The 23752-nt window shown below is 44.6% G+C and overlaps 1 protein-coding gene and 1 long non-coding RNA gene across 4 annotated transcripts in view; both read left to right on the top strand.

Moving 5' to 3' along the window:
* The first annotated feature begins 2454 nt into the window (after window positions 1-2454).
* On the top strand, window positions 2455-10002 carry LOC143268203 (uncharacterized). Its single transcript, XR_013043908.1, has 2 exons — window positions 2455-4005; window positions 5067-10002. It is a non-coding gene; the product is annotated as an uncharacterized LOC143268203 (long non-coding RNA).
* A 632-nt stretch (window positions 10003-10634) lies between these two features.
* Window positions 10635-23752, top strand: part of LOC143268198 (insulin-like growth factor 2 mRNA-binding protein 2) — a 78531-nt gene continuing 65413 nt past the window's right edge. Inside the window, exon 1 of one of the 3 annotated variants that reach the window (XM_076549344.1) lies at window positions 10635-10907. In XM_076549344.1, coding sequence (XP_076405459.1) covers window positions 10801-10907 — 107 coding nt within the window. In that variant the 5' untranslated portion in view covers window positions 10635-10800. The remainder of the gene's footprint in view (window positions 10908-23752) is intronic. The other 2 variants (XM_076549343.1, XR_013043906.1) reach the window with 2 other exon arrangements.

Genomic DNA, 23752 nt, shown 5'->3' with positions numbered 1-23752 from the left:
TTCCATTCAGACTATTAATAGAGTCAATAAAGACAGAGCCCCTTTTTCCAAGGCCAGGCACATCTTGACAAGGGATCTCTGTAGACGAAATTCTAAACAGTCTTAGTAAATAAGAAACACAGAACCAAATACAGAGGTAAATAGCTAAAGAGATCAGAGAGTCATGACGACCTTATCTTACCTCTCACCTTGTTGCTTCCCAGAGGAGAGAGTTTCTTCCGATCTGACTTGTCTTTTTATTACCTTTCTGTTCTGCCTTCTCATTGGCTCTAAACCCAACCACATGACTTCCTTGTCACTGCCTGTCTACACAGACCTCTAGGTATCTATGGTTGGTACTGGGATTAAAGGTGTGTGTCACCATGCTTGGCTGTGTCCTTGACCAACCACACAGAGACTCTGCCTGCCGTGTGATCGGATTAAGGATGTGTGCTACCACCACTGGACTTATGCTTAATGGCTTTCTTTTACCTCTGATCTCCAGGCAACTTTATTTATTAACATACAAATAAAATCACATTTCAGCACAAATAAAATATCACCACAGATCTCAGTTATCAACACTACCTCTGCGGTGTGATTCCTAACTGAGGGAATGGAGATATTGGGCCAAGTCAGTATGGACCTTAACACCTGATCCTTCTGTTTCCACAGCTGAGGGTTAGGATTACAGCTACATTATCACCACCAGCCTCTGTGCATACAAGGCAAGCACTCTAACAATGGTGCTTCCTAAACAGCATGGACTTTCATTTTTTTTTTTTTTTACCACCTTTAAACCGGAGAAGGGAAAAGGAATAAGCAAGAAGACCAGGTGGGAAGTTACTTAAAATCCTATTGAGGCAAATCAGAACAAGATATCACCTGTGACCTTTGCTGCCCACAGTGATCCACTTATTAGAAATGTTCCAAAGCACCCCAAAATAGTGCCACCAGATAGGGACTAAGTGTTCAGACACACGAGGCTGTGGGTGGGGGAATTTCACATTCAAACCATGAAACTGTGTTTGATTTAAGACACAGTCTCTGTTGTGTAGCTTAGGATGATCCTCCTGCCTCAGTCTTCTGAATGCTGAGATTAGAGGTGTGTGCCACCAATTCAAGATATCCTGTGTGAGATTTCTTTGGTTTGGCTTGGTTTTGAGTCAGGGTCTTCCTATGGACCTATGTAGCTCAGAATGGCCTAGAACCTTCAAGGTTCAGACATTAGCCTGTAAGATCTTTAACAACCTGTTTTCTATATGAACACTTGATCTCTTCTTTTGTTTCAGCTACTCTACAGTGTCAGCTACTGCTGTGGGACGGTCTGTATGTCCAATTGCTCTGATTGGTCAATAAATAAAACACTGATTGGCCAGGCAGGAAGTAGGTGGGACAAGGAGAGAGGAGAATTCTGGGAAGCGGAAGGCTGAGGAGAGAGACGGCAGCCACCACCAGGACAAGCAGCATGTGAAGACGCTGGTAAGCCACCAGCCACGTGGCAAGGTATAGATTTATAAAAATAGGTTAATTTAAGATATAAGAACAGTTAGCAAGAAGCCTGCCATGGCCATACAGTTTATAAGTGATATAAGCGTCTGAGTGATTATTTTATATGTGGATTGTGGGACTGCGGGGCTTGGGGAACCTGGAGAGAAGCCCTCCAGCAACAAACTACAACATCTTTCCTTAGTGTCTGACACCATTTTGTTATTGAGTCTTCCTATGATTTTGATTTCTGCTGAAAATAATAGCTCCAGATGGTTGAAAACATTGGGGAAATGGAGATATCAGTGATTCTGTCATGAAGCCTTACCTGTGAGAGGACATACAGAACCCTCTGAAGATTCATAACCCCAAAGAGCTTTACACCTAAGGTTGCATGTATTTACTGGTGCAACTATATCCTTGATGAAAATGTACATGTGGAACTAAAGTATTTTTGTCAAAGATTGGGATTAAGTTAAAAAAATGTTTTCTCCCATGCCAAACTGGACAAAGTTATCATTATTTTTGCTGCACTGGCAATCAAACCAAGAGCCTTGTGTATGCTAGGATTACCCCTCGGTTATACTGACAGACTACGTGTTTATTGCTGAAGGGATGTGCCCATGATATGAAGCCACATAAAATAGCCATGGATATCTAGAAAAAGCCTGCCTCCAAAATTCAACAGCAGCAATTCATGTACAACTTATTTGTGTGTGTGTGTGTGTGTGTGTGTGTGTGTGTGTGTGTGTGTGGTGTTGGTGATAAAACCTAGGACCACATGCACGATAAGTTTTAAATTTCTTCTGCAGATTAATACTTGCAGCATACATTGATTTATGGTAGTGATTCTCAAACATTAATACGGCCAGAGACCACCTGAGGACCATTTGGACTGCCTAGGTCTGGGACTGGCTCAGGATTCTCCATACTTGGCATGCTTTTGGGGACGCTGATCCATAGACCACACTCATGTTCAAGTATTGGTAAGTGGATATTACGTGGCCACACTGACCTGAATTGTTAGGTCTCTAAGCGTAAAGATGAGACCACAGATGTTGGTGAATTCACTGCTTGTTTTACGGTCCATGGTAAGAATTCTCTTCTTCTCTGTTCTCCCTCTTCCGCCTTGCTTTGTCTTCAGGCAGAAATGAACTATATACCTTTTTACATGGGTGCTGGAGATCTGAACTCGGCTCCTCATGCCTGTGTGGCAAGTATTTTACCAACTAAACCATCTTCCCAGCTCTGAAAAATTAACTCTTTAAAAGCCAGTCCTCAGCTATTGAATGGTAACATGGGGGTGATGGTGGTATAAATCCGAGTCAGCCCTCCTCCTCACATCCACTTACTATAATCTCCTCTCTCCACTCAAACATCTGCTAGAGAAAGGCATTATCTGTCTCTGAACAGCAGGTTCCGACAGCAGCAAGACTCTTCGATAATAATGAACAGCGTGTCTGAGTCCTGAGTTTCCCAGAGACGGGACATCCATCTCCAGAAAGGGCCTGCCACTTGCTGTAACAGCGGCCCCCAAGTCCATCAGTAACGAGCCAACTGGCTGAAACAGGCACTTGGTGGTAAAGCAGAATGTTCTGTCCTTTGGCCAGGAGAAGCCAAGTGTCCACCGGCGATGATGTTCAGCGCATCTGGCTCGCTCTGCCTGTGATACCTCAGTAAAACCCCCCACTCTATCCCCTACAGACAAAGAGAAGCTTAAACCAGGATTCCTAAGTGTAGATAAGAACTTAGACCCCTTTTCCCCAGGTGGCTGTATCTGCTACAGGGACTTTGGAAAAGTCAGGATATTCGACCAAAAGACTAAAAAGGGATGTGGGTTAAAATAAATTATATGGTCTGTGCCTTTAAGATCTAGCCTCATAAAGAAAGGGGAGGCTCCTTCTCCCCACCTCCCTGCTGTGAGTGAGAGGTTTGGAAGAGCCTCCCTGGAGACTTAGAAAACACCTTACTTTTGCATTCTGTACCTAAAGTATTCAGTGGCAGCTTTGGGGACTGTGATTTAGGCCAGGCCAGTTTCAAGTCCCCAGAAATGATGGCGCCAGCCCCAGGAACAAAAGAACAGAGTCAGGATGTCTGATGGTAACCAATTAACCACGAGATGCCCCTCTCCAGAGATAACAAGACCAGACCCCGGAGATGAGTTGTAAAACTCCTGACAGGGCAAACAGATAAGATAAAATAAGATCGAGTCCAGGCCCGAGAAAAACTTGACCAATCAAGGATGGACCCGTACTAACCCCCTCCCCTCTAAGAAATTTTATGGGTTTTGCCTATAAAAACTAACTTCCCCAAGAAAGAGCACTCCTCCCTGCCTCACTGTATTGGGTGTAGGAATGAGTCCCTGTCTAGACTTGTATCTGCAGAATAAACCTTGCTGTTGCATTCTGGACATCCAAAGGTCTACGGTGGATTCTTTGGGGGGTCACAATCTGGGCATAACATTTGGTGCGTTGGCCGGGAAACCCCAGAGACCCCACCGGGACCCTCAAGGGTCCAGAGGTTTATTGACATCTACCGGTAAGAGCGCTCTCTGTCTTGTCTCTGTCTCTGTCTTGTCTCGTTATGTTTTGCACCGGTTGACTGATTTGTACTTTGAAGGATTTGTACTTTGCGGACTCGATTTGTACTTTGCAGGCTCTCACTGGGTCAGACGTGTCCGGACAGTGATCCTGGGAGGGAAAGAGAGACGTCTCATTCCCTCATTTGGGCAAGGGACCCCCTAGTCCCGAGCCATTTGGGGTCACCTCAGAGGTGACCATTTGATTTGGGGAGTCTCCTCCAGGGAGTGCTTAGGAGAGGAGCATCTTTGGGTACCTTTCCCCATGGTGGGAAAAAGTGCCACTTTGTATTTTGTCCCGGGAAATTGTTAGAGCCATTTTGTGGGGTTTTTTTGTATGTTTTATTGTGGTCATTGTTACTTTACACTCTGTTTCTCTTCCAAGAAATAAGGTACATGTCTGATTGACAGGGATGTGAAAGCCCCCTGATGTCTGTTTGATCAAGGACAGAGATCCTCGAGTCTGGATTGTTTATGGTATGATTGAGACTGGAGGGTCACTCTCCACAGAGCACATCAGGCTGTCATTGTCCTTGGAGCTTTGTTGGTTGTCTCGTTGCGGCAAAGTTTTTCTTTCGTGTGCCCTTGGTCTTGTATGTAGTGTGTTAACTGTTCTCATTGTTGACTTGACTGTGACGGACGCTATGGGACAGTCCCCTTCTTCTCCACTAGACCTTTGCCTAGCCCACCAGAAGGATGTGCGAGCCGCAATCGAGGGGTTGCTTGCTGTGAGTGAGGCCATCATCATCTCAGTGCTGATGTGCTGGTACTTGAATTGTCTGTGTAAAGATCATCTGTTTCTGCTACTCACCTCCCTCCCTCCCTAGCTCTCTTGCTATCAGGACTGCAGGCAGCTGGCTGCTCTCACGAGGGTGGGGGTGCGTGCTCTCGGTACAGGTGGGCTAAGATTCTCATGTCCTGCTCTGGACAAGACAATGGCTGCCTGCAACTGACAACTGTGTGAACACTGAACAGAGAATCTGACTTTAGTCAGAGGAGTCAACAAAAACTTTTTTTTCAGGAACACTGGCAGCCAAGGACATACTTTATGACCACTGCTCCCCCTCCCTTCCTTTACTGTGATAACTTCAAGGTTTCTTCTGCCAGCCAGGAATTTCTCTTGTTAACCCTTCTCTGTCCTGGTTTTGCTTAAAAAAAAAAAAAGGTTACCAGTTCAAGATACTAGGAAAATTATGCTTTTGTTTCCACAGGAAAAACAAAAATTTACATGGGTTTTGGTCATTTGAGTTCAATGTGTTACAAATACTTGCCATCATTTAAAAAAATTGGTTTCAAATTATTGTTAGTTAAGATAAAAGTTTAAATAAATGATTTTTGATTTAAAAAAACAGTTTAAGATATAAAAATTTAAAGGCTTAAACATGTCATGAGGGTTTAAATATATGATATTTTGGGTCTAAATAAATAGTTAAAAGATATAAAAATATAAAACTTTAAAGTTCAACTTTAAAGTTTAAATAAATTATAAGATTTAAATAAGGTTTATATAGGGTCTAAGATATAAAGATTTTATATAAAATGCAAGCTATTAAAATAAGTTATAAAGGTCTGGCTCCAAGAATAAAATGTCACTGCCTATGATTGATAAGCTACCATGGCTATGTTATAAGTTTAACTAACAGTTTCTTGTTTATGATATAGTGCTGATGCAAATTCAGAGTTCTTCTTGTTATGGTATATGCATGTATTTCTGTTCTTGTTTAAAATATTGCAACTTTACAATACATTCTAGAGTACTGAGGGAAATCACAAGGACGACTTTGGTAAGAGTTACTGTTTTAAGGAAAAGAAAAAGTAAAATTTGTCTAGCGTAAATGTTTGAGGGATCAAAGGAATGGACTGAAGGTACATGGAAGGTTGTAGAAGGTCAGAGGGGATGTGATGTAAACTGTTTGTTATGGTTTCTTATACCTGCAAATACTGAATTTAAAAGTTAATTCTTATTTGTTTTCATCTTAAAAATGGCTAATGATTCTGCAAACTGCTTATGTATGTATGTATACAGGTATATGACTTGAAAATGAAAGCAAGCTTTAACTGTATGTATATATGTAACTTGGATCCAACTGTATGTATGTGTGCAAGTAATTATTGTTTAAAAAAAACGAGCTTTAAACAGCAACCACGTGGCTCCCTCCATCTTGGCTGGTGACCTCATGGGCAGCCATGTGGCTGGCAGCCATCTTTTACTAAGGTTATAAAGATCTACTCGGGTTAATACCTAATACTTATGTCTTTACCAAGTGTTCAACAGCAAGTTTCTAGAGAAATTAAATAGATGGCAACATATGTTTAATAAATAAGGTATTTAATTAATATTAAAGCTGCACATCAATGCTTTTATATACAGGAATATACCTTGCTCTGGCAGCCAAACTTTGCAACATAAAGGAATCATAGGAAACAGCTGAGGTTTGCAAATGTATGGCAGGACTAGAGTTCCAAAAACAGTCTAGTTGCAATGGTGAAAGACATTTGAGAGATCTCAGTCTTTTAAGAACAGTTTTTATAGTTAAAAACCAATGGCTTAAAAAATGTTTCTTCTTACCCAAGGTATGTTCAGGCTTCAGAATGTTATATAATGATATTTTATTTTGGTTTCTTTACTGAACCTGTATTTGATGCTAGAAGAGCTTCAACTTAAAAGCATTGTTTTTAGGCTACTTTTGTAGACTATTAAAGAACATAAATAGTCAGTCATAAATAATTGAGTTCTTTTTAAATTATAATCAGGATAAATAAATACTGATATAATATTACAGGGATATGTTTACTTATTTACTCAGTCCCTTGCATATGTTTTCAGGGTTGAGCTTGAAACAAGTAACTAGAATCAAAGTTTGTCTATTCAGATACACTTGGACAGCCCTCATACTTCAGAGATCTGCAGAATATGGCATTTAAATGTTGATCTAAAAGCTTATTATATCAGACAGGCTTCCAATCCTAGCAGTGACCCAAGGTCTCCAAAGAAGATTACATACAAGGCACCACAACGTCTCTGCCTGGATCATGGCTACACTGACCACAGGGCAAGATGCCCCAATGCCTGGCTTACCCGAGAGCTGCAGAAGGAGGTGGCACATTTTTGGGAGCTGCTGATGGTTCAGGGACTCTCAGCCTCTGCCCTAAGAGGTCTAAAGGTAAAAGAGAACAGTCCTAGAGATGCTCTGTCAGTGGTATCATCTCCTACCACCCCAGCTTCACCCTAGTCTCCTCCTCCACACAATGGGGAGCTGGAACCCTCCTTCTTCCCCAGTGCTGAGCCCCAGATTGGGCCTGAGGAGGCCATAGAGAGGCTACAAGAGACGGAAAAAGATTATTGCCAAGATAAATGAGACTTAAAAAAAAAAAAAAAAAAGCTTCCTAAGACAAAAGCCCTCAGAATGGAGAGAAAAACATTGCTGGCTAAGATGGGCATGGCTGTCCGAGAGGATGGTACTGTACTGTAAAAGACTCCCAACCTGATAAATCTAAATGAGGACCCCTTGATATCTGAATGTCTTCCCTACCACATCAAAGATAATGTCACCAGGGTTGGCCAGGTAGATGTAGATATCAAGTTGACTGGACAGTTCATCTGGGAGCAACATTGTCTCTTCCAAAGCATCCCCCAGCCTGATGAAAAAATGATGGTCACATTAGAGCCTGATAAAGGAACTGATGGGAAGCTTGTGATGGAACTGCTGGTGTTGAAGTCAGGAAACAGGATCGTAATGGGCCGGATGGTGAAAGAAGATTGATGCTGTTCTGACTGGTGCCTCCAACGCTCCAGAAACCTGGGTAGGGATTGGTCCCTGTAATTTATAGGATTGGAAGCTTCTTGGTCTGCACTCAGATATTATCCTTCTCAGATTTCTGATAGTACTGATGGCTAGGCTAGCTCTAACTTTGTCAGCATGGGAGCATCAACCAGATCCTTCTGCAAGGCCATAGCTAGCCTGTTAGCTCACTTTAAAAGAAAATGTTCTAAGATGTAAAAATTTAAATAATCATAAAGGTTCGGATATGAGTCTAAAATAAAATATGTTTCAGATTACTCTCTTGTTCTATGGTTCAGAGCTTAACATTTAGGAGCCCTGATGAGCTGATAGAGCAATGACTACTTATTGTTCAGTTACAAGCTCAACATTTTAAATTTGTTTTAGATGTCATCTAAATATATGTAAATATAAACCTAAAAGTGCTTCTCATGAGGCCAAAAATCTCTGTCCAATTTATACCTGGCTTTCTGGACAGAAGAAAAATGCACAATCTTTTAACCCAAATCTGTAGTTCTTGTTGGGACTCAAAGGTATGAGTCCACTTCTGCTGTTTTACAGATACCCATTACCTGCTTTGTTTACAATATGGATTTCAGTACAAATTAGTAATACTAACGTATCTAAAACTTTTATGTCATTTTGTAAGTAGGCCTCAAAGGATCAAAAGAGTCATAAAACCTAGACCCACTTCACAGAGGTCGGAAGGACCCCAGATAAGTATTCCTAAAGATAGTATTTTCCTCTCTCATAGTTTTGGGACTAGTGCTTTTCCCATTACTAAAGATATGGACCTAGGGGTTCCAAATAAGTTCATAAATTTTAACTTCTGTTTCTAGTTTAAATTTGTCTCAAAAGATCTCCATTTGGCTGGCAGTCACCTCCAAGCTTCAGTTGCTGACTGCATTGCTCCAGATGACTGTGAGCTCCAGACTTGCTAAAAGCTGACATGGACCAGCCCAGCTAACATGATTCTTCCCTGTCCCTATGGGGTCAGGCAGCTACATGCTTCTGACAAATGCCCCTTGCCCAGTCTTTGACCAGCATTTCAGCTTTCTGCCCCACGCCCGATAACTGCGCCCCAGTGCCAGCTTGAAGCAGTTCCAGAAGAAAACACTTCGTCCATTTTCCCTCTTCAGTAAGGCTGAAATGCTGGGTCAAAAAAGCTCCCTAACATAGAGGCAAGTCTAATAGGGCCCACAGTGATCCTCATTATCTTACTCAGGCCCTATACCCTTAACAGACAAGTACAATTTATAAAACAGGCTTGGCAGCATATAACTCATGGTACAACGGAGTTATACACAAGTCAGGACCACCGAATACGAGTCATGTGCAAACCCCGAAGTGAGAACATGAAAATCTCTTAAATTAGAGCAAGTTAGGGGCTCATGATTGAGCCCCTCTAGGAACAAAGAAAGGGGGGAAATGTGATACCTCAGTAAAACCCCCCACTCTATCCCCTACAGACAAAGAGAAGCTTAAACCAGGATTCCTAAGTGTAGATAAGAACTTAGACCCCTTTTCCCCAGGTGGCTGTATCTGCTACAGGGACTTTGGAAAAGTCAGGATATTCGACCAAAAGACTAAAAAGGGATGTGGGTTAAAATAAATTATATGGTCTGTGCCTTTAAGATCTAGCCTCATAAAGAAAGGGGAGGCTCCTTCTCCCCACCTCCCTGCTGTGAGTGAGAGGTTTGGAAGAGCCTCCCTGGAGACTTAGAAAACACCTTACTTTTGCATTCTGTACCTAAAGTATTCAGTGGCAGCTTTGGGGACTGTGATTTAGGCCAGGCCAGTTTCAAGTCCCCAGAAATGATGGCGCCAGCCCCAGGAACAAAAGAACAGAGTCAGGATGTCTGATGGTAACCAATTAACCACGAGATGCCCCTCTCCAGAGATAACAAGACCAGACCCCGGAGATGAGTTGTAAAACTCCTGACAGGGCAAACAGATAAGATAAAATAAGATCGAGTCCAGGCCCGAGAAAAACTTGACCAATCAAGGATGGACCCGTACTAACCCCCTCCCCTCTAAGAAATTTTATGGGTTTTGCCTATAAAAACTAACTTCCCCAAGAAAGAGCACTCCTCCCTGCCTCACTGTATTGGGTGTAGGAATGAGTCCCTGTCTAGACTTGTATCTGCAGAATAAACCTTGCTGTTGCATTCTGGACATCCAAAGGTCTACGGTGGATTCTTTGGGGGGTCACAATCTGGGCATAACACTGCCCTTCTTCTGATGCCTCTTCAGCCCCGCACTGCACACCGTTAAGGTAACTAGACGAGTACCGAGTCCGCAAGTATAGTCCTTTGCTGGACCTTCTGCAGAAGCATGGCTACCTCCGCAGGCTGTGAGGGAGGGTAAATGTCCTGGGCTTGGTGCACAGTCCCCCCAGCTACCGTGCAGGAAAGGCCAAGGACGCCCCAGCACGCTGCCCTTCGCTGCCACCAGACACGGGGCCGGCTCCGACGCCTAAGAGGCCGGTGCACCGTCGGTCCACAGAGGCCACGCCCCCTCGGCAGAAGGTGGTGGGCGTGGCCTGGGCGGTGCTTGCCACGTGACGGCAGTGGCCGCTGTAAGCAGCGCCCAGAGCCCGGAGCCTGCGGGCGGAGCTGAAGCAGCGTTTGCGGGCGGGCGGAGCTGAAGCAGCGTTTGCGGGCGGAAGTGCGGAGGAGCGGCTGCGCCAGTCCCACTCCTCACGCCGAAGGTGCAAGAACCGACTTAAACGCCTGGAAGCTTGGGCTCGGCTCGAGCGTCTGCGCAGGCGCACTTATGCTCCTGGCGCCTGTCTGGCTTCCCAGGGCAGGGGGCGGAGCCTGTGGATAGCCCCGGAGCTTCTAAGGGAGGTTGGACCCGGGCACGTTTGGAGTTATTTTGTTATTGTGAGGAAAGGCCTTGCTGCGAGCTTAAGAAGATGCGGAGAGTGTCGATCCACGCCCTCACCTCCCGGTTTAAATTTAATTCATTCCTATGTGTTTATCACCTAGTAGCAAACCGTTTTGCTGTGTATTGGGTTACAGAGATGAAAAAGATGATCATTGCCCCCGAAGGATCAGAAGATCTAGCAGAGGAAGCAGGTGAATGAAAAATTGGAGGGCTGCAGATAAGGCTCAGTGGTACAGCTGTTCAAAAATGTGCTACATTTTATTTCTCCATACTTAGAACACTGAATTTGGGTCTGTTTTTCTAGTTTTAAATTGTGTCGTTGTAATAATGTGTGTTCATCTAGGGGTAGATTAATTTTCACGTTGTGAGGCAACTGCATCCGCACAGTCCGGTTTCTGCTTCTGAGTTAGGGTTGTATCTGGAACTCGTTGCCTTCTTTCTTATGTATTTTTTCTTCTCAACTTTTTTAGATTATATCCTTAAATTATTTTTAAAGAAAATACCAATGTGATTGGCAACCTTTATTTATTTTTAGTTCATATGTATGAATGTTTTGCCTGCATGTGTGTAAGTGCATTGTGTGTGTGTGCGCGCGTACAAGTGCACCTGATGCCTTTGGAGGTCAGAAGTGGGTGCTAGATCCCCTGGAAATAGTTAAGGGTGGTTGTAAGCCCCCATGTAGGTGCTGTAATCTGTTTTTGGTTTGTTTTGGGTTTTTTGGTGCTTTTTGTTTTCTTTTGTTGTTTGGTTTGGGTTTGGGTTTTTCAAGACAGGGTTTCTCTGTGTAGTCCTGGCTGTCCTGAACTCCCTTTGTAGACCAGGTTGGCCTCAAACTCACAGAGATCAGCCACCCTCTGCCTCCAGAGTACTATGATTAAAGGCATGCGCCGCCACCACCCAGTGTAGCTGCTATAATTTGAATCCAGGTTGTCTGCAAGAGCATTAAGTGCTCTTAAACTGCTGAACCGTCTCTCTAGACCCAACAACTCCCATTTGACTGCTCAATTGATTTCAAGTTTTTGATTATTTTTTTCCTCATTCTGTTCGAGATCTATGACTTCCAATCTAGAGACTGATGTTTTTGATTTATGTATTATATCTTGTGGCTTAGTTACTGTTCTGTTGCTGTGAAGAGGCACCATAACCAAGGCGACTTATAAAAAGAAGCATTTAATTTGGGGCTTGCTTATAGTTTCAGAGGACTAGCCTGTAATCATGGTGGGAAGCATGGAGGCAGGCAGGCAGGCAGGCATGGTGCTGGAGAAGTAGCTGAGAGCTTACATCTTATCCACAAAATGAAGTAGGGGAAGGAGGGAGGGAGGGAGGGAGGGAGGGAGGGAGGGAGAGGGAGAAGGAGGGAGGGAGGGAGGAAGAGAGGGAGAGAGAGGGAGAGAGGGGAGAGAGAGAGAGAGAGAGAGAGAGAGAGAGAGAGAGAGAGAGAGAGAGACTGACTGGATGTCATGGGCTGTGGGATTTTGAAACCTCAAAACCCACTCCAGTGATCTCTGTAATCACAGAGGCCAGAAGGGTATCATCAGTGTGAAGCAAGAAGTAAGCCTTCCTCAACACAACTCAGTGGCTGTTGTTGGTTCAAACTTCTAGAGGCTAACAAAGGACAGTTTATGTTAGGCATATTTAAGCACAGCACATTTTGAGAAAAAGTTTTCTGGTGATAATTAATTCAATCCTGTGTGTACAACAAAGCTTAAGACATGGTTACATTGAAACTCTTTCCAAGGTACATGTGTCCTCTCTCATTAAGATGGATTGTATAGATTGACTACATGTGGCATGTTAAAGGTCTGGGGGAAGAGCTGGTGTGGTGTTGGTCATACAGATAGTGCAAAGGTTATTAACCACCTCTGCTCTCATTTGTAAAGTACGTGTGACATCTCCCATAAAGATGGGCTCTACTGGCTGAGAAACAACGCTCAAGATAAGGGTCTGGGGAGGATGACTGAGACAAACATAAGAATATGGGAGAACCATGTGTGGTCTGGCCATAGAGATAGTTCAGAGGTCACCAGGTTATTAACCAAATCATTCCCAGCGTTATGGGCAGAGAAGAGATGATACATCTCTTCCTTTGAAGAGACAAGCCTTAGTGTTTAACGTTCCTGGTTTCCCTAGTGCTTATCTGTGAGCACAAGGACTTTGTGCCCTCTACAGCCCACCCTGAGTGACACACCTTCCACAAGAAGTACACGTCTCCTAATCCTTCTAAATAGTTCATCAACTGAGAACACATTCAAATGGATGAGCCTATGGTGTCCATTCTCATTCAAACCACCACATCTTGATAACTAGTTTTCCTCTGGATCTTTTAGGAATTCTTGTTAATTAGATAGTAAAAAGTTTAGATTGATCTTCTGTGTCTCTTAACATTTTTTTTTTATTTTTTTCCTAATTTGTCTCCCCACGCAGGATTTCTTCCTAGATTGTTTTCATTTTGTTAATCGTGGTTTTAATTTCCAATAATTATTTCTTATTGCTTCCTTTCCATAGCAACCTATTGATGTTTTATAGATTCAGTTATTGTTTTCAGCTTGTCTGAGAAAACTAGAAATCAAAAATAATCTTTTTTTTTGAATTATCTGTTTAACACTGAATCATTTTTTTCCTTCCATTTTTCATTTTAGAAATCTTTCTATTTTGTACTTTGGCTTTTCAAAATGGTTGAAAATCATTTATTGGCTATGCATATTTATGTCCTTTGGGGGTACTCGGCATCAACTGGGAACCTTGAACATGGTAGTGAAGCCCTTCTACCACTGAATGAAACTCCTGGCCCTTCTTGTCTGTGTATACTTATGAATGAAAGTGTGTTAGCTACAAGAGGCCCCATTTTTGTAGACACTGGTCGGAATTGTCAGGGAAGAATGGATTCTGCCTGCCTCCTGTGTCCATGTTTTAGCGCTGCGTTGTCTGTAAATGCTGTCTCGTTCTCCCTCTGTCTTACAGGAATCAATCAAATTTCTGCTTTATTGTCTTCATTGTTATGATGGGTTTCCTTTTTTCCTCCCTTCTTAACAAATAGCATGTAAGTGGGCTTGAGGCAGGAAGGCAAATGCGTGTGCATAGTCTCACACAGAATTGTAGCTGTGTGCCTTACTGCCTATTCAGCTCTTGGGTTTCTATCCTCAGCTTTAAAGAGATTGAGAAAAGTACTTTCTCATATAATAAGTGGTGTCAAAGCCTTGGGCCTCCTCCAAATCTGGGTTCCCCCTTTCCATTTTCTTCACTTATGCCAAGCCTTCCAACAGCTTTACAGCTTTTCAGAAACCGGGAGTTGACTTTCTTCCTCAGCCCTGGTTTGGTATGCTTTGCTTCACTTCTCTCTTCCCTTTGTATTATTGTGACCAGATCGCGACCCCCCAGAGAGACCACCAAAGACCAGTATGCCGGAATGCAAAAGCAAAGTTTAATTCGGGATATCTGAAAGCAATACAAGCCTAGGCAGGGACTTTGTCCACTACATCCAATGCAGTGGAGGCTGGAGGAAGTGCCCACCTTTCTGCAAGCTCAGTTTTTAAAGGCAAAAACCACAAGGTTACATCATTTAGGGGTGCTAGTACGGGTACAATTCTGATTGGCTCGCTTCTAGGGACTTTCTAGAAATCATGGTTTAATCTTACTTCTAAGGGGGTGGTTGCTGCCCGTCACCATTTCTCATTGGCTGCCCTCCGGTGGGGACATTTCTGTGGTCAGTTACCCTGGAAACCAGGGTTGGAACATTCCTTGGTTAAACAGTCATCACCGAATGAATATCTTGTGACTCTGTACTTTGCACTTTCTAATTTCTGGAATCTGGGTTGACTGGTTCCAGTAACTCAAAGCCTATACCTAAAATGGAGAAAGCTTAGGCCTTATTTCTAAGATGGAGGCATTTTGTTCTCATTTTGGTCTCACAGTATTACATGTAACTTGGCTTTCTTTACTGTATCTTTCTGCCAGTCATATTTGTAAGCTGCTTTTGCATTATCCTTCTCTTAGCTTGGAGGGCAGGAAAGAACAGAAAAGGAATAGAGAAAAAAAAGGGAGTTAAGGGCCAACTTCTGAGTCTGGTAAGTTCCTAGGGTTTTGAGCAAACCTTAGCTCCGTTTGTCTGATGAGTGATTCTACTAAATAAGGACTCTTATATGAGGAGCCCCTTGACCCCATTTTAATGAACTTTCTGAACACCCAGTTGAACGGAATAGCATTGGTAGAGACTGTTATAGGGCGTGTTCTCTGGGAGCTTGTGGACTGGTTTAGGACACATAAGCAGTGATTGACTCATGACTCACCTCCTACAGACTGAAGCGCTGAGTTGTGTGCTAGTTACTAGATGTCCTAGGTACAAAGACGACTTTCTGGAAATGGGAAGACCAGGTGAGGTTCCTCCATTCCCATCTGCAACAACGTCTGCGGCGACTTCCACCGCTGGCGTGGTGGCTAGGAACTGGCCATCTCATTCAGGTATACAAACAGGTTCTGTGGGACCAAAGCAACTCCTGAGCAGCTCAGCTCTCAAGGGAGTGGAGGGCGGGACCTCAGAGCTCCATCAGGTGGCCAGGAGGGGAGTCTGTCTTGGGAGGTTTATGTCAGAGGTCTGGAAGTGGCTTTCTGGAGGCCATCAGCACCATGATTCCCAGAAGGACGATTCCTAAAAATAGGTGATGATCTCTCTCCTATGTGTAATTATGTTACGATGAAGCAGCTGACATTGTGACAAGTCATTAGTCACAAGCCATACTGACTCAGATTCCAGCCTGCGGAGGGGATGACCCGGGCCGCAACTTCCTGAGGGTTTTACTTGACAGGTCTCACCACACTCAGCCTTGGCCCTACCCTGAGGACCACGGGCCGGGCTGGCAGGACCTATGTACGCCTCTCCCGCCGCTGCCGTGAGGTATCTGCTACTCTGCTCCCAAATCACTTGAGTCCGGTGATTTATTTCTCCTTCCTCCTCCCCCTTGCTAATTTTAACTCAACTCCAAATTAATATTTTTTTGAGAGATAACGTAATGCCTGGCCCCTCCTACCACTTCTCATGACTGAGGAATGAACATCAGCACAAAACATCTTGTGGTGGCCTCAGAACAGAAGACAAAGTTAAAGTCTCGGTGTTTTCCCAAAGCTGCCAAAGCGCTGGATCTTCATGCCAATAACTTGTCTACACCATGGTTTCAGTCTGCTGTGGGATCATGCTCTTGTACACTGGTTTAATAAAACGCTGATTGGCCAGTAGTTAGGCAGGAAGTATAGGCAGGGTAAGCAGATGAGGAGAATGCTGGGAAGAGGAAGGGCTGAGTCAGGAGTCGCCAGCCAGACACAGAGGAAGCAAGATGACAAGGCAGAACTGAGAAAAGGTACCAAGCCACGTGGCTAAACATAGATAAGAATTATGGGTTAATTTAAGTGTAAGAACTAGTTAGTAATAAGCCTGAGCTAGTGGCTGAGCAGTTATAAATATTAAACCTCTAGATGATTCTTTTATAATGGCTGTGGGTCTGGGGAGGGGCAGGCAGGACCCAAGAAACCTTCCAACTACATCAGTCTGTTTCAATTGCTTGATCAATGCTTTAAAAAAAAAAAAAAAAAAAAAAAAAAAAAAAAACATGTCCTAGATTCATGAAGTGGGTAGGACTCAAGAGAAGCAGGGTGCCAGCAAACCGCTGGAGCTGCTGAGTGAATACTGGCCTCAGCCTTTGGCCCTTGTTCCTGTTTGAGCTTTGCCCCCTTCAAGATGATTCCAAAACCACCCACCTCTGCATGACTTACTCAGCACTCAGAGTCTTATTTAGGCGCACATGGTGGGAAGAACTTAAGGGCAATTACTTGTTGCACTGGGTAATTTCATGTGGCCCTTTTGGAGAGGTCATGATGTTTAGATGTTTGGCCCAACACAATTGTGTTGCCTGTAAAAGCGTGTTTTGTTTGTGACCTATATTTTAAACAGTAGACTGAGTAAATCCTACTACTCTGTGTAAGGTGGGTGGGTCTCCTGCACACAAAAAAGGGGGTGTTTGTTTGTTGAGACAGCGCCTCCTAAAGCTCAGGTTTGGCCCCCAAACCATGCAGTGAACCACAGATGACGTTGGACTTCTGTCTTCCTGTCTCTACCTCCTGAGTGCTGAGATTATCTTCGCGTACCACTACCCCAGTTGATATGGGCTGGGGACCACACTCAAGGGACTTTGGTGCATGCTAGCCAAACACTGTTCTAGCTGACTCTCCATCGCCAGCCCCAGAAAGGTATTATTTTTCTAATAGTAAAAGGTACCATTTAAAAACCTTCACCCACTCCCAGTTGTTGGTTATAAATCCTCTGGCATTTCTGTAGGTTTTTTAAATTGCTGTTTTTGTTTCTGGGGGTGAGTAGCCTCAGTGCCATCCAGGCTGTGGTTGAACTCCTGGGCCTGAAGGACCCTCCTGCCCCAGCTTCTCATGTGGCTGGAATGGCAGGCCCGGCTCCCTGTTTGTGGTCTCTCCTTGTAACCATAGTACCTGATAGAAACAACCTAAGAGAGGAAGAGTTATTTTGGTTCAGTGTGAGAGAGTTTTAGTCCGCCACGGCAGGGAAGCTTGGCAGAGTAGCTCGGTTCATTGTAGACTTTCCTGTGGGCCGCCAGCTCACAGATACGGCGTGGACAGACTTATTATTAATTATGAAAGTGTCGCCTTCCCTTAGGCTTGACCCACAGTTCTTATAACTTAAATCAGCCCATATTTTTTATTAATCTACATTCTGCCACATGGCTTTTACCTCTCTCCCATTTTGTGTGTCTAACTCATTCTGTATCTCGATGGCATTTCACGTGCCTCAGTTCATCTCCTACTTCCTTTCTCTCCACCCAGAAGTCCCACCTGTACCTCCTGCCTAGCTATTGGCTGTTCAGCTCTTTATTAAACCAATCACAGCAGTATATCTTCACACATTGTACAAATACCCCACAACGGTTCATGGCCATGGGAGAGTTTGGTGATGATGTTCACACCATGGTACATGGAAGCCAAGAGTGCTGGAGCCAGACCCCACCTGAGGTTCCACAGCCTGTTAAGGGATCCAGCGCCACCAGCTGGATACCAAGCGTCCAAAGCCTGAGTCTGGAGCGGCGTTGGCTCTGTAGCACTCCCTAACCTCACAGTTCTCTGTCTCATGATGCTTCCTTTTCTGTCACATTTCCAGTCTTCAGGCTGGTTTCACCATCTTTAAAAGTATTTCTCGATAGTATGCCTCATAAAATACTCGGGAAAACTACTCCCCCACATACACACTCTTACTCACACTCAGTTGTGAATCTTAGAGATAATCACTGTTAACATTTTCATTCATGCCTCAGCTCTGCAGCTGAGAGGGGTCCAGCTCATCTTAGACATCTATTCTAGGCGAATGTTCTACCCTGAGTATTATCCGTAGCCTTGGATGTCTAGTCTAGACTTGATACTTTCTTAAAAATGTTATTTTTTTATTTATGTGTGTGTGTGGTGGGGTGTTCATGTGTGTGTAGGTCCCTAGGAGGCCAGAAGAGGGAGTCGGATCCCCTGGAGCTGGAATTAGAGGCTGTTGTGATTTGCCCAATGGGGAGGCCGGGAAGTGAAATTCACGTCCTCTGGAAGGTCAGCAAGCACTCTTCCCTGTGGAGCCATCTCTAGCCCAGCTCTACTTGTGATTGATGAGAGAGTTACTCATTTCGTGTCCTTTTTGAGTTCCTGTCCTGACAGTGTCGTGTAGGCTTGGAGCATGTTGGAAATAGTCACCAGTTGCATGTTATTGAAGGAGAGGGCGGAGCTAGCACATGCCGAAGCTGCGGCATGAAATTGATGATAGCACTCTTTATGACGAAGACAGTGGACAGCAGAGCATTGCACCACAGGAGGAATGCAGAGACTGTCTGTGATATTAGAGGTGTGCCTGCAGTGCCTTCGGGACCCTCTAAGGAAGCCAATTTTGATGTGTTGCCTGGAGATTCATCTGAAGGAAGAAACGCACACACACGCATGCACGCAAGCGCGCGCATGCGGTCTGCTTCCTGAGTTCTGGGATTAAAGGCATGCATGCGCCACCACCGCCCATTGAAAAAAATTCTTTCAAGAGATGGCTAGATGTTGAAAAAGAGAGAGCCATTTAATTTTTTTCAAACCCAGACTTGAATTTGAATCATTGGAAAGCTTTAAAAAAAAAAAAATCTTAGGTGTGTGTGCACATGCACATGTGTCATTGTGTGTGTGTGTGTAGGTCAGAACACACTCTCAGGTGTCATCTGCCTTATGCCATGTTTGGGACAAGGCTTTTGTCGATTGCTGCAGTGTATACCAGACTAGCTGGCCCATGACCTTCTGGGAGGCCTCCTCTCCCTGCCACCCTAACTATAGGAACATGGGATCATAGAACCTGCTCTCATGTCCTCTGCACGGGTTCTGAGGGTTTCCAGCTCTGGTTCTCTTTTTGCCCAGGAGTATTAGTTTACCCACGGAGCCGTCTCCCAGCCCTTGGAAAGCGTTTTGTAAACATTAGTGCCTGTGCTCAGTCAAGGACCCATGAAGCTGTGTGCAGTAGGTTTGGCAGTTCAGTGAGGCTGAGGATGGAGGGCAGTGGTAGAACGCTTGCCCAGCATGTTCAGAGCTCAAGTTCAGCTCCCAGCGCAGCAAAGGAAGTTCCCCTGGTCATTTTGATGGTCTTCCAGGCTTCGAAAGTCTTTTGAAAACAAAACAAACAAGTGTGCTAGTGCATATCTACAGTGTCAGCACTCCAGAGGCAGGAGGATTACAGCTTCCAGCCAGTCTAGTGAAATGCTGTCTCAAGTTTTTGTTTGTTTGTTTTTGTTTTTATGAGACAGGGTTTCTCTGTGTAGCCCCGGCTGTCCTGAAACTCACTCTAGAGACCAGGCGGGCCTCAAACTTGGAGATCCACCTACCTCTGCTGGAATTAAGGGTGTGCACCACCACTGCCAGGCTCAAAGTTATTTATTTATTTATTTTTTAAGAAAATAAACCAGGAAATCAGAGTGGGATGAAAGACCAGTTCATAGAGTTTATTCTGTGAAATATGAATATTTATAAACTTTAAATTAGTAAAATGAGGGCTGGAGAGATGGCTCAGCTGTTAAGAACACTTCCTCTTGTGCAGAACCCAGGATCAGTTCCCAGCACCCACATGGTAGCTGTAACTGCCGGTAATTCCAGTTCCTGAAGATCTCACACCCTCTTCTGGCCTCCACAGGCACTGCATGCACATGGTACACAGCTGTACTTGCTGGCAGATACCACACGCGCGCGCGCGCGCGCGCGCACACACACACACACACACACACACACACACATATGTCTTTTTTCAGAAGCACTAGAACAAATTGAACCTGTTTTTTTTTTTTTTTAAAGATTTATTTTATTTATTATGTATATAGTATTCTGCCTACATGTGTCTTTGCAGGCCAGAAGAGGGCATCAGGTCTCACTACAAGTGGTTGTGAGCCACCATGTGGTTGCTGGGAATTGAACTCAGGACCTCTGGAAGAGCAGGTCGGTGCTCTTAACCATTGAGCCATCTCTCCAGCCCCCCAAATTGAACCTGTTAACTTTAAATTTTTTACTTTATTTATTTACTGTGGGCAGATGGTGCTGATGTGCCCTGGCATGTGTGTGGAAGTCAAGGACAGCTGTCAGGAGTCCTCTCCCCTTCCACCAGATAGGTGCTGGGGGTCAAATCCAGGTCACTGGGCTTGGCAGCAAGCACCCTTACCCAGTGTTTTCCTTACACCAGGGCTGCTTTCTCCTAGAGCACTGGCTGTCATAGACTACAACACGTGTGAGTTACCTGGTCACAGCTCTGGTACAGTAGAGTGGGGCTCTAGCCACGCTTCTCTCAGGGCTTGACCAATAATCAAATACGGTCAAAACACAATCTCAGTTACAGTATTTCCCATATTGTATCTCAAAGAAAAAAAATTTTTTTGAGGCAGGATCTCAACACTATGTATCCCTGGCTGGCCTGGAACTCACTATGTAGACCAGGCTGGCCTCACATTCACAGAAATCTGCCTGCCTCTGCTTCCCAAGTGTTGGGATTAAAGCTTACCTCAAAATTTAACACTGCTACACACAACCCAACAAAACAACCCCTTAAAATTTTTTTTTTTTTAATATGAGCAGTGATACAGATACAATAGCAGATTTTAAACCGTGTGCCTTCTGGATTGAATACAGGAAGTGTCACTTTGCTGAAGTGACCTAAGTGTCATATACTAGAGTTCAAATCCAAGCCGAAGGGTTTTTGTTACAGTGGAAAATGGTGATGAATGTTTAAGATTGGAACATAGAAAGAAAACTCAGTGTCTTTGTTAGGGTTCCTTAGTTAGGCTGTAAGGAGACACCATGACCACAGCAGCGCTTATAAAGGAAACATTTAATTGGGGGTGGCTTACAGTTTCAGAGGTTTAGTCTAGTATCATCATGGTGGGACAGGGCAGCATGCAGGCAGACATGGTGCTGGAGAAGGAGCTAAGAGTTCTACATCTGGATCTGCTGGCAGCAGGAAGTGAACTGTGAGCCACACTGGGCATAGCTTGAGCATATAAGACTTCAAAGCCGGCCTCCACTGACACACTTCCTCCAACAAGGCCACACCTCCTAATAGTGCCACTCCCTGTGGGCCAAGCATACAAGTCTGTGGGGGCCATTCCTATTCAAACCATACTCAGACCCACGGTCCATTAATCATTGTGTCCTGGGGACAGCGAGAGTCTTGTTGAACTCCATGAAGAGTTCATGTGCCCTCTGCTAGTGTGGCTTTTCCTTGAGGGACCTGGGTTTTTGGTCCAGGAGATTTTTCCTCTGGCCAGAGCAAAGCAACCAGTGCTACCATTTAAAATGTCCGAGCAGCGGTCCTTGGAGTGGGAGCAGACACTTCACACTCTTCCAGCCGTGAAGTGTGACTCTTGCTTAAGTTGCCCCACCCTGCACAGCCGCTGAGGCAGCAGCCACAGTCCATGCCTCCGTTTTCTGTCAGGTTAGGTTTCATTCTTACACCGTTCATCTCCAGCCTTTCCACACAGTCCACACAGATGCTCCGCTGTACCTGCGCCTCCTTGGGGGGTACACAGGAGTCATCCCCACTCCAATCACCTCCTTTGCTTCTGCTGCTGCTTCTGTAGGAACCCCAGGGCCAAGCTTTAGGGAATGCCACCTAAGTTTCCATCATTAAAAAAGAAAATCATCATACCCGAGTAGGAGGGATTCTGCAGGGCTTTAAGACAGGAACCAGAATGTTTGGGGTGAAAGGTGTGTGCTTAAATTGTAACTGGGTCCAAGAACGGTGTTCTAGATCAAGTGTAGAAACATCTGAAGTAGACTGGGCATGGTGGCTTACACTTACAGAACTCAGGAGGCCGAGACCACAGGATTACAAGTTCAAGGCCAGCCTGGAGTATATAGCAAGCTTCTGTCTTCAAAGAAAACAGAAAAACAAACAAAAAAATCCACATAACTTGAAATAGAAGGGGATTAATGGGAATGAGCAAAACTAAGGTTCATTAAGGTAGAACCCCGAAGCGAGGAAAGCATTTGGCTGGGGGATGTATGTAATAATGTGTGTGTGACGTTGAAAAAGTTTACCAGCACAGGGAATGCTGAGCTGAGAAACCATCCTCCGCTCCAGACGAAGAGGAGAGCGGGAGCACTGGCTAGGGAACCCTGAGCTCTCGGGGCCTGGAGGTAACACTGGTGGCTTCTGTGTCTGCAGATGGGACCCGGCAGGGTATGGGCCAAGGATGTCCATCAGAGGCCCAAGGGAGGGGCATGCCTGCTCATGAGGACAGGGTTTCCTTTCACGGGGGTTGCCCCTCAGATATCCTGCGTAGTAGATACTTACATTATGATGCAGAACAGTAGACAAATCACAGTTAGGAAGTAGCAGTGGGAATAACGTTCAGCTTCTTGACATTGTCACCTGCAGAGTTGAGAACCATGGACCGAGTCACCAGACAAAACGCCAACCCTTGTAAAGTTTCATTTGAGCCACATTCATGGTTATCCTGGGGTGTATGTAGCCTGTGGGCCACAGGTTAGACACGCCTGTGTGGGTTAGGTGATAGATGAGGTAAGATTGCCACAGGGTGATTAATTGTTAAAGCTGGGGTAATTGTACCATTTCTCTATATCTGTAAGTTAGGACGTTTTTAGAGAAAATGTTAAGACCAATTTTATGACTATAGTTATCAGCACAGAAAGAATCTAACATCACAGCCAGGATGAGGAACACAGCCCCATGAGACTCTCTTGTGGATCGGGATTGTACCGTGTACTCACAGGGCTGGGGGTAAACGGTTCACATTCTCTATGGGAAGGACTGCTTGTTGGCGAGGTGGCCAGTGAGCCCATTGACTTTTGGAATGTGTTTGGAACACTGTCTGGAACCATGGGGAATTGTGCACACTGGACAAGACAGTTCGTTCTGTGGCCGCTTCTGTTTCTAGTCAGCTGTGAGATAGTAAGCAGGTGTCCATGGTGAAACGGGCAGCAGATGGGGAGGCTATGGGTGTGAGCGGGTAGGAGCTGAGTGAAAAGGTCTGTACTGGGATATTGACTGAGAAAGTCCAAAGAAGGCAGAGATTGTGAAGAGAAGAAACAGGACTTGTTGAATTAGTGAGTAGATGTTCAAGTTGGACAGAGGGAAGGAGGGTAATCAGGGGACTCCCTGGCCCTGAGCCGGGGCCAGTGGGAGAAGGGTATATTCTGCTGCTTTATTACGTGTTATATGGATCTCAGGAACAGGGATGGTCTTAGAAGGTAGGATTTTAAAGTGAGTACTGGAGACCATGGCTATGCCCTGCTGCATTTGGGTCAGACAGTCGCCTTATTTTTCATGGCGCAGTGGCTGAGTGGACTCCCCAGGTATGATTTATTTTGGGAGATGATAATTAACTTTTTACAAGAGAGATGTGAGTTGACTTTTTTTCCAAGATAATTATGTATTACCTTCCCTGGATCTTACCCAGTGATGTTGATTCTCCCGGTACAAGGTCTGACTCCTTGAGGCAGTAAAAGATAATAATAA

This window comes from Peromyscus maniculatus, chromosome 12 (assembly GCF_049852395.1).
Source record: "Peromyscus maniculatus bairdii isolate BWxNUB_F1_BW_parent chromosome 12, HU_Pman_BW_mat_3.1, whole genome shotgun sequence".
NCBI classification, from domain to species: Eukaryota; Metazoa; Chordata; class Mammalia; order Rodentia; family Cricetidae; genus Peromyscus; species Peromyscus maniculatus.
Note: the sequence above shows the minus strand (reverse complement) of the source record. Positions and strands in the feature narration are given on the sequence as shown.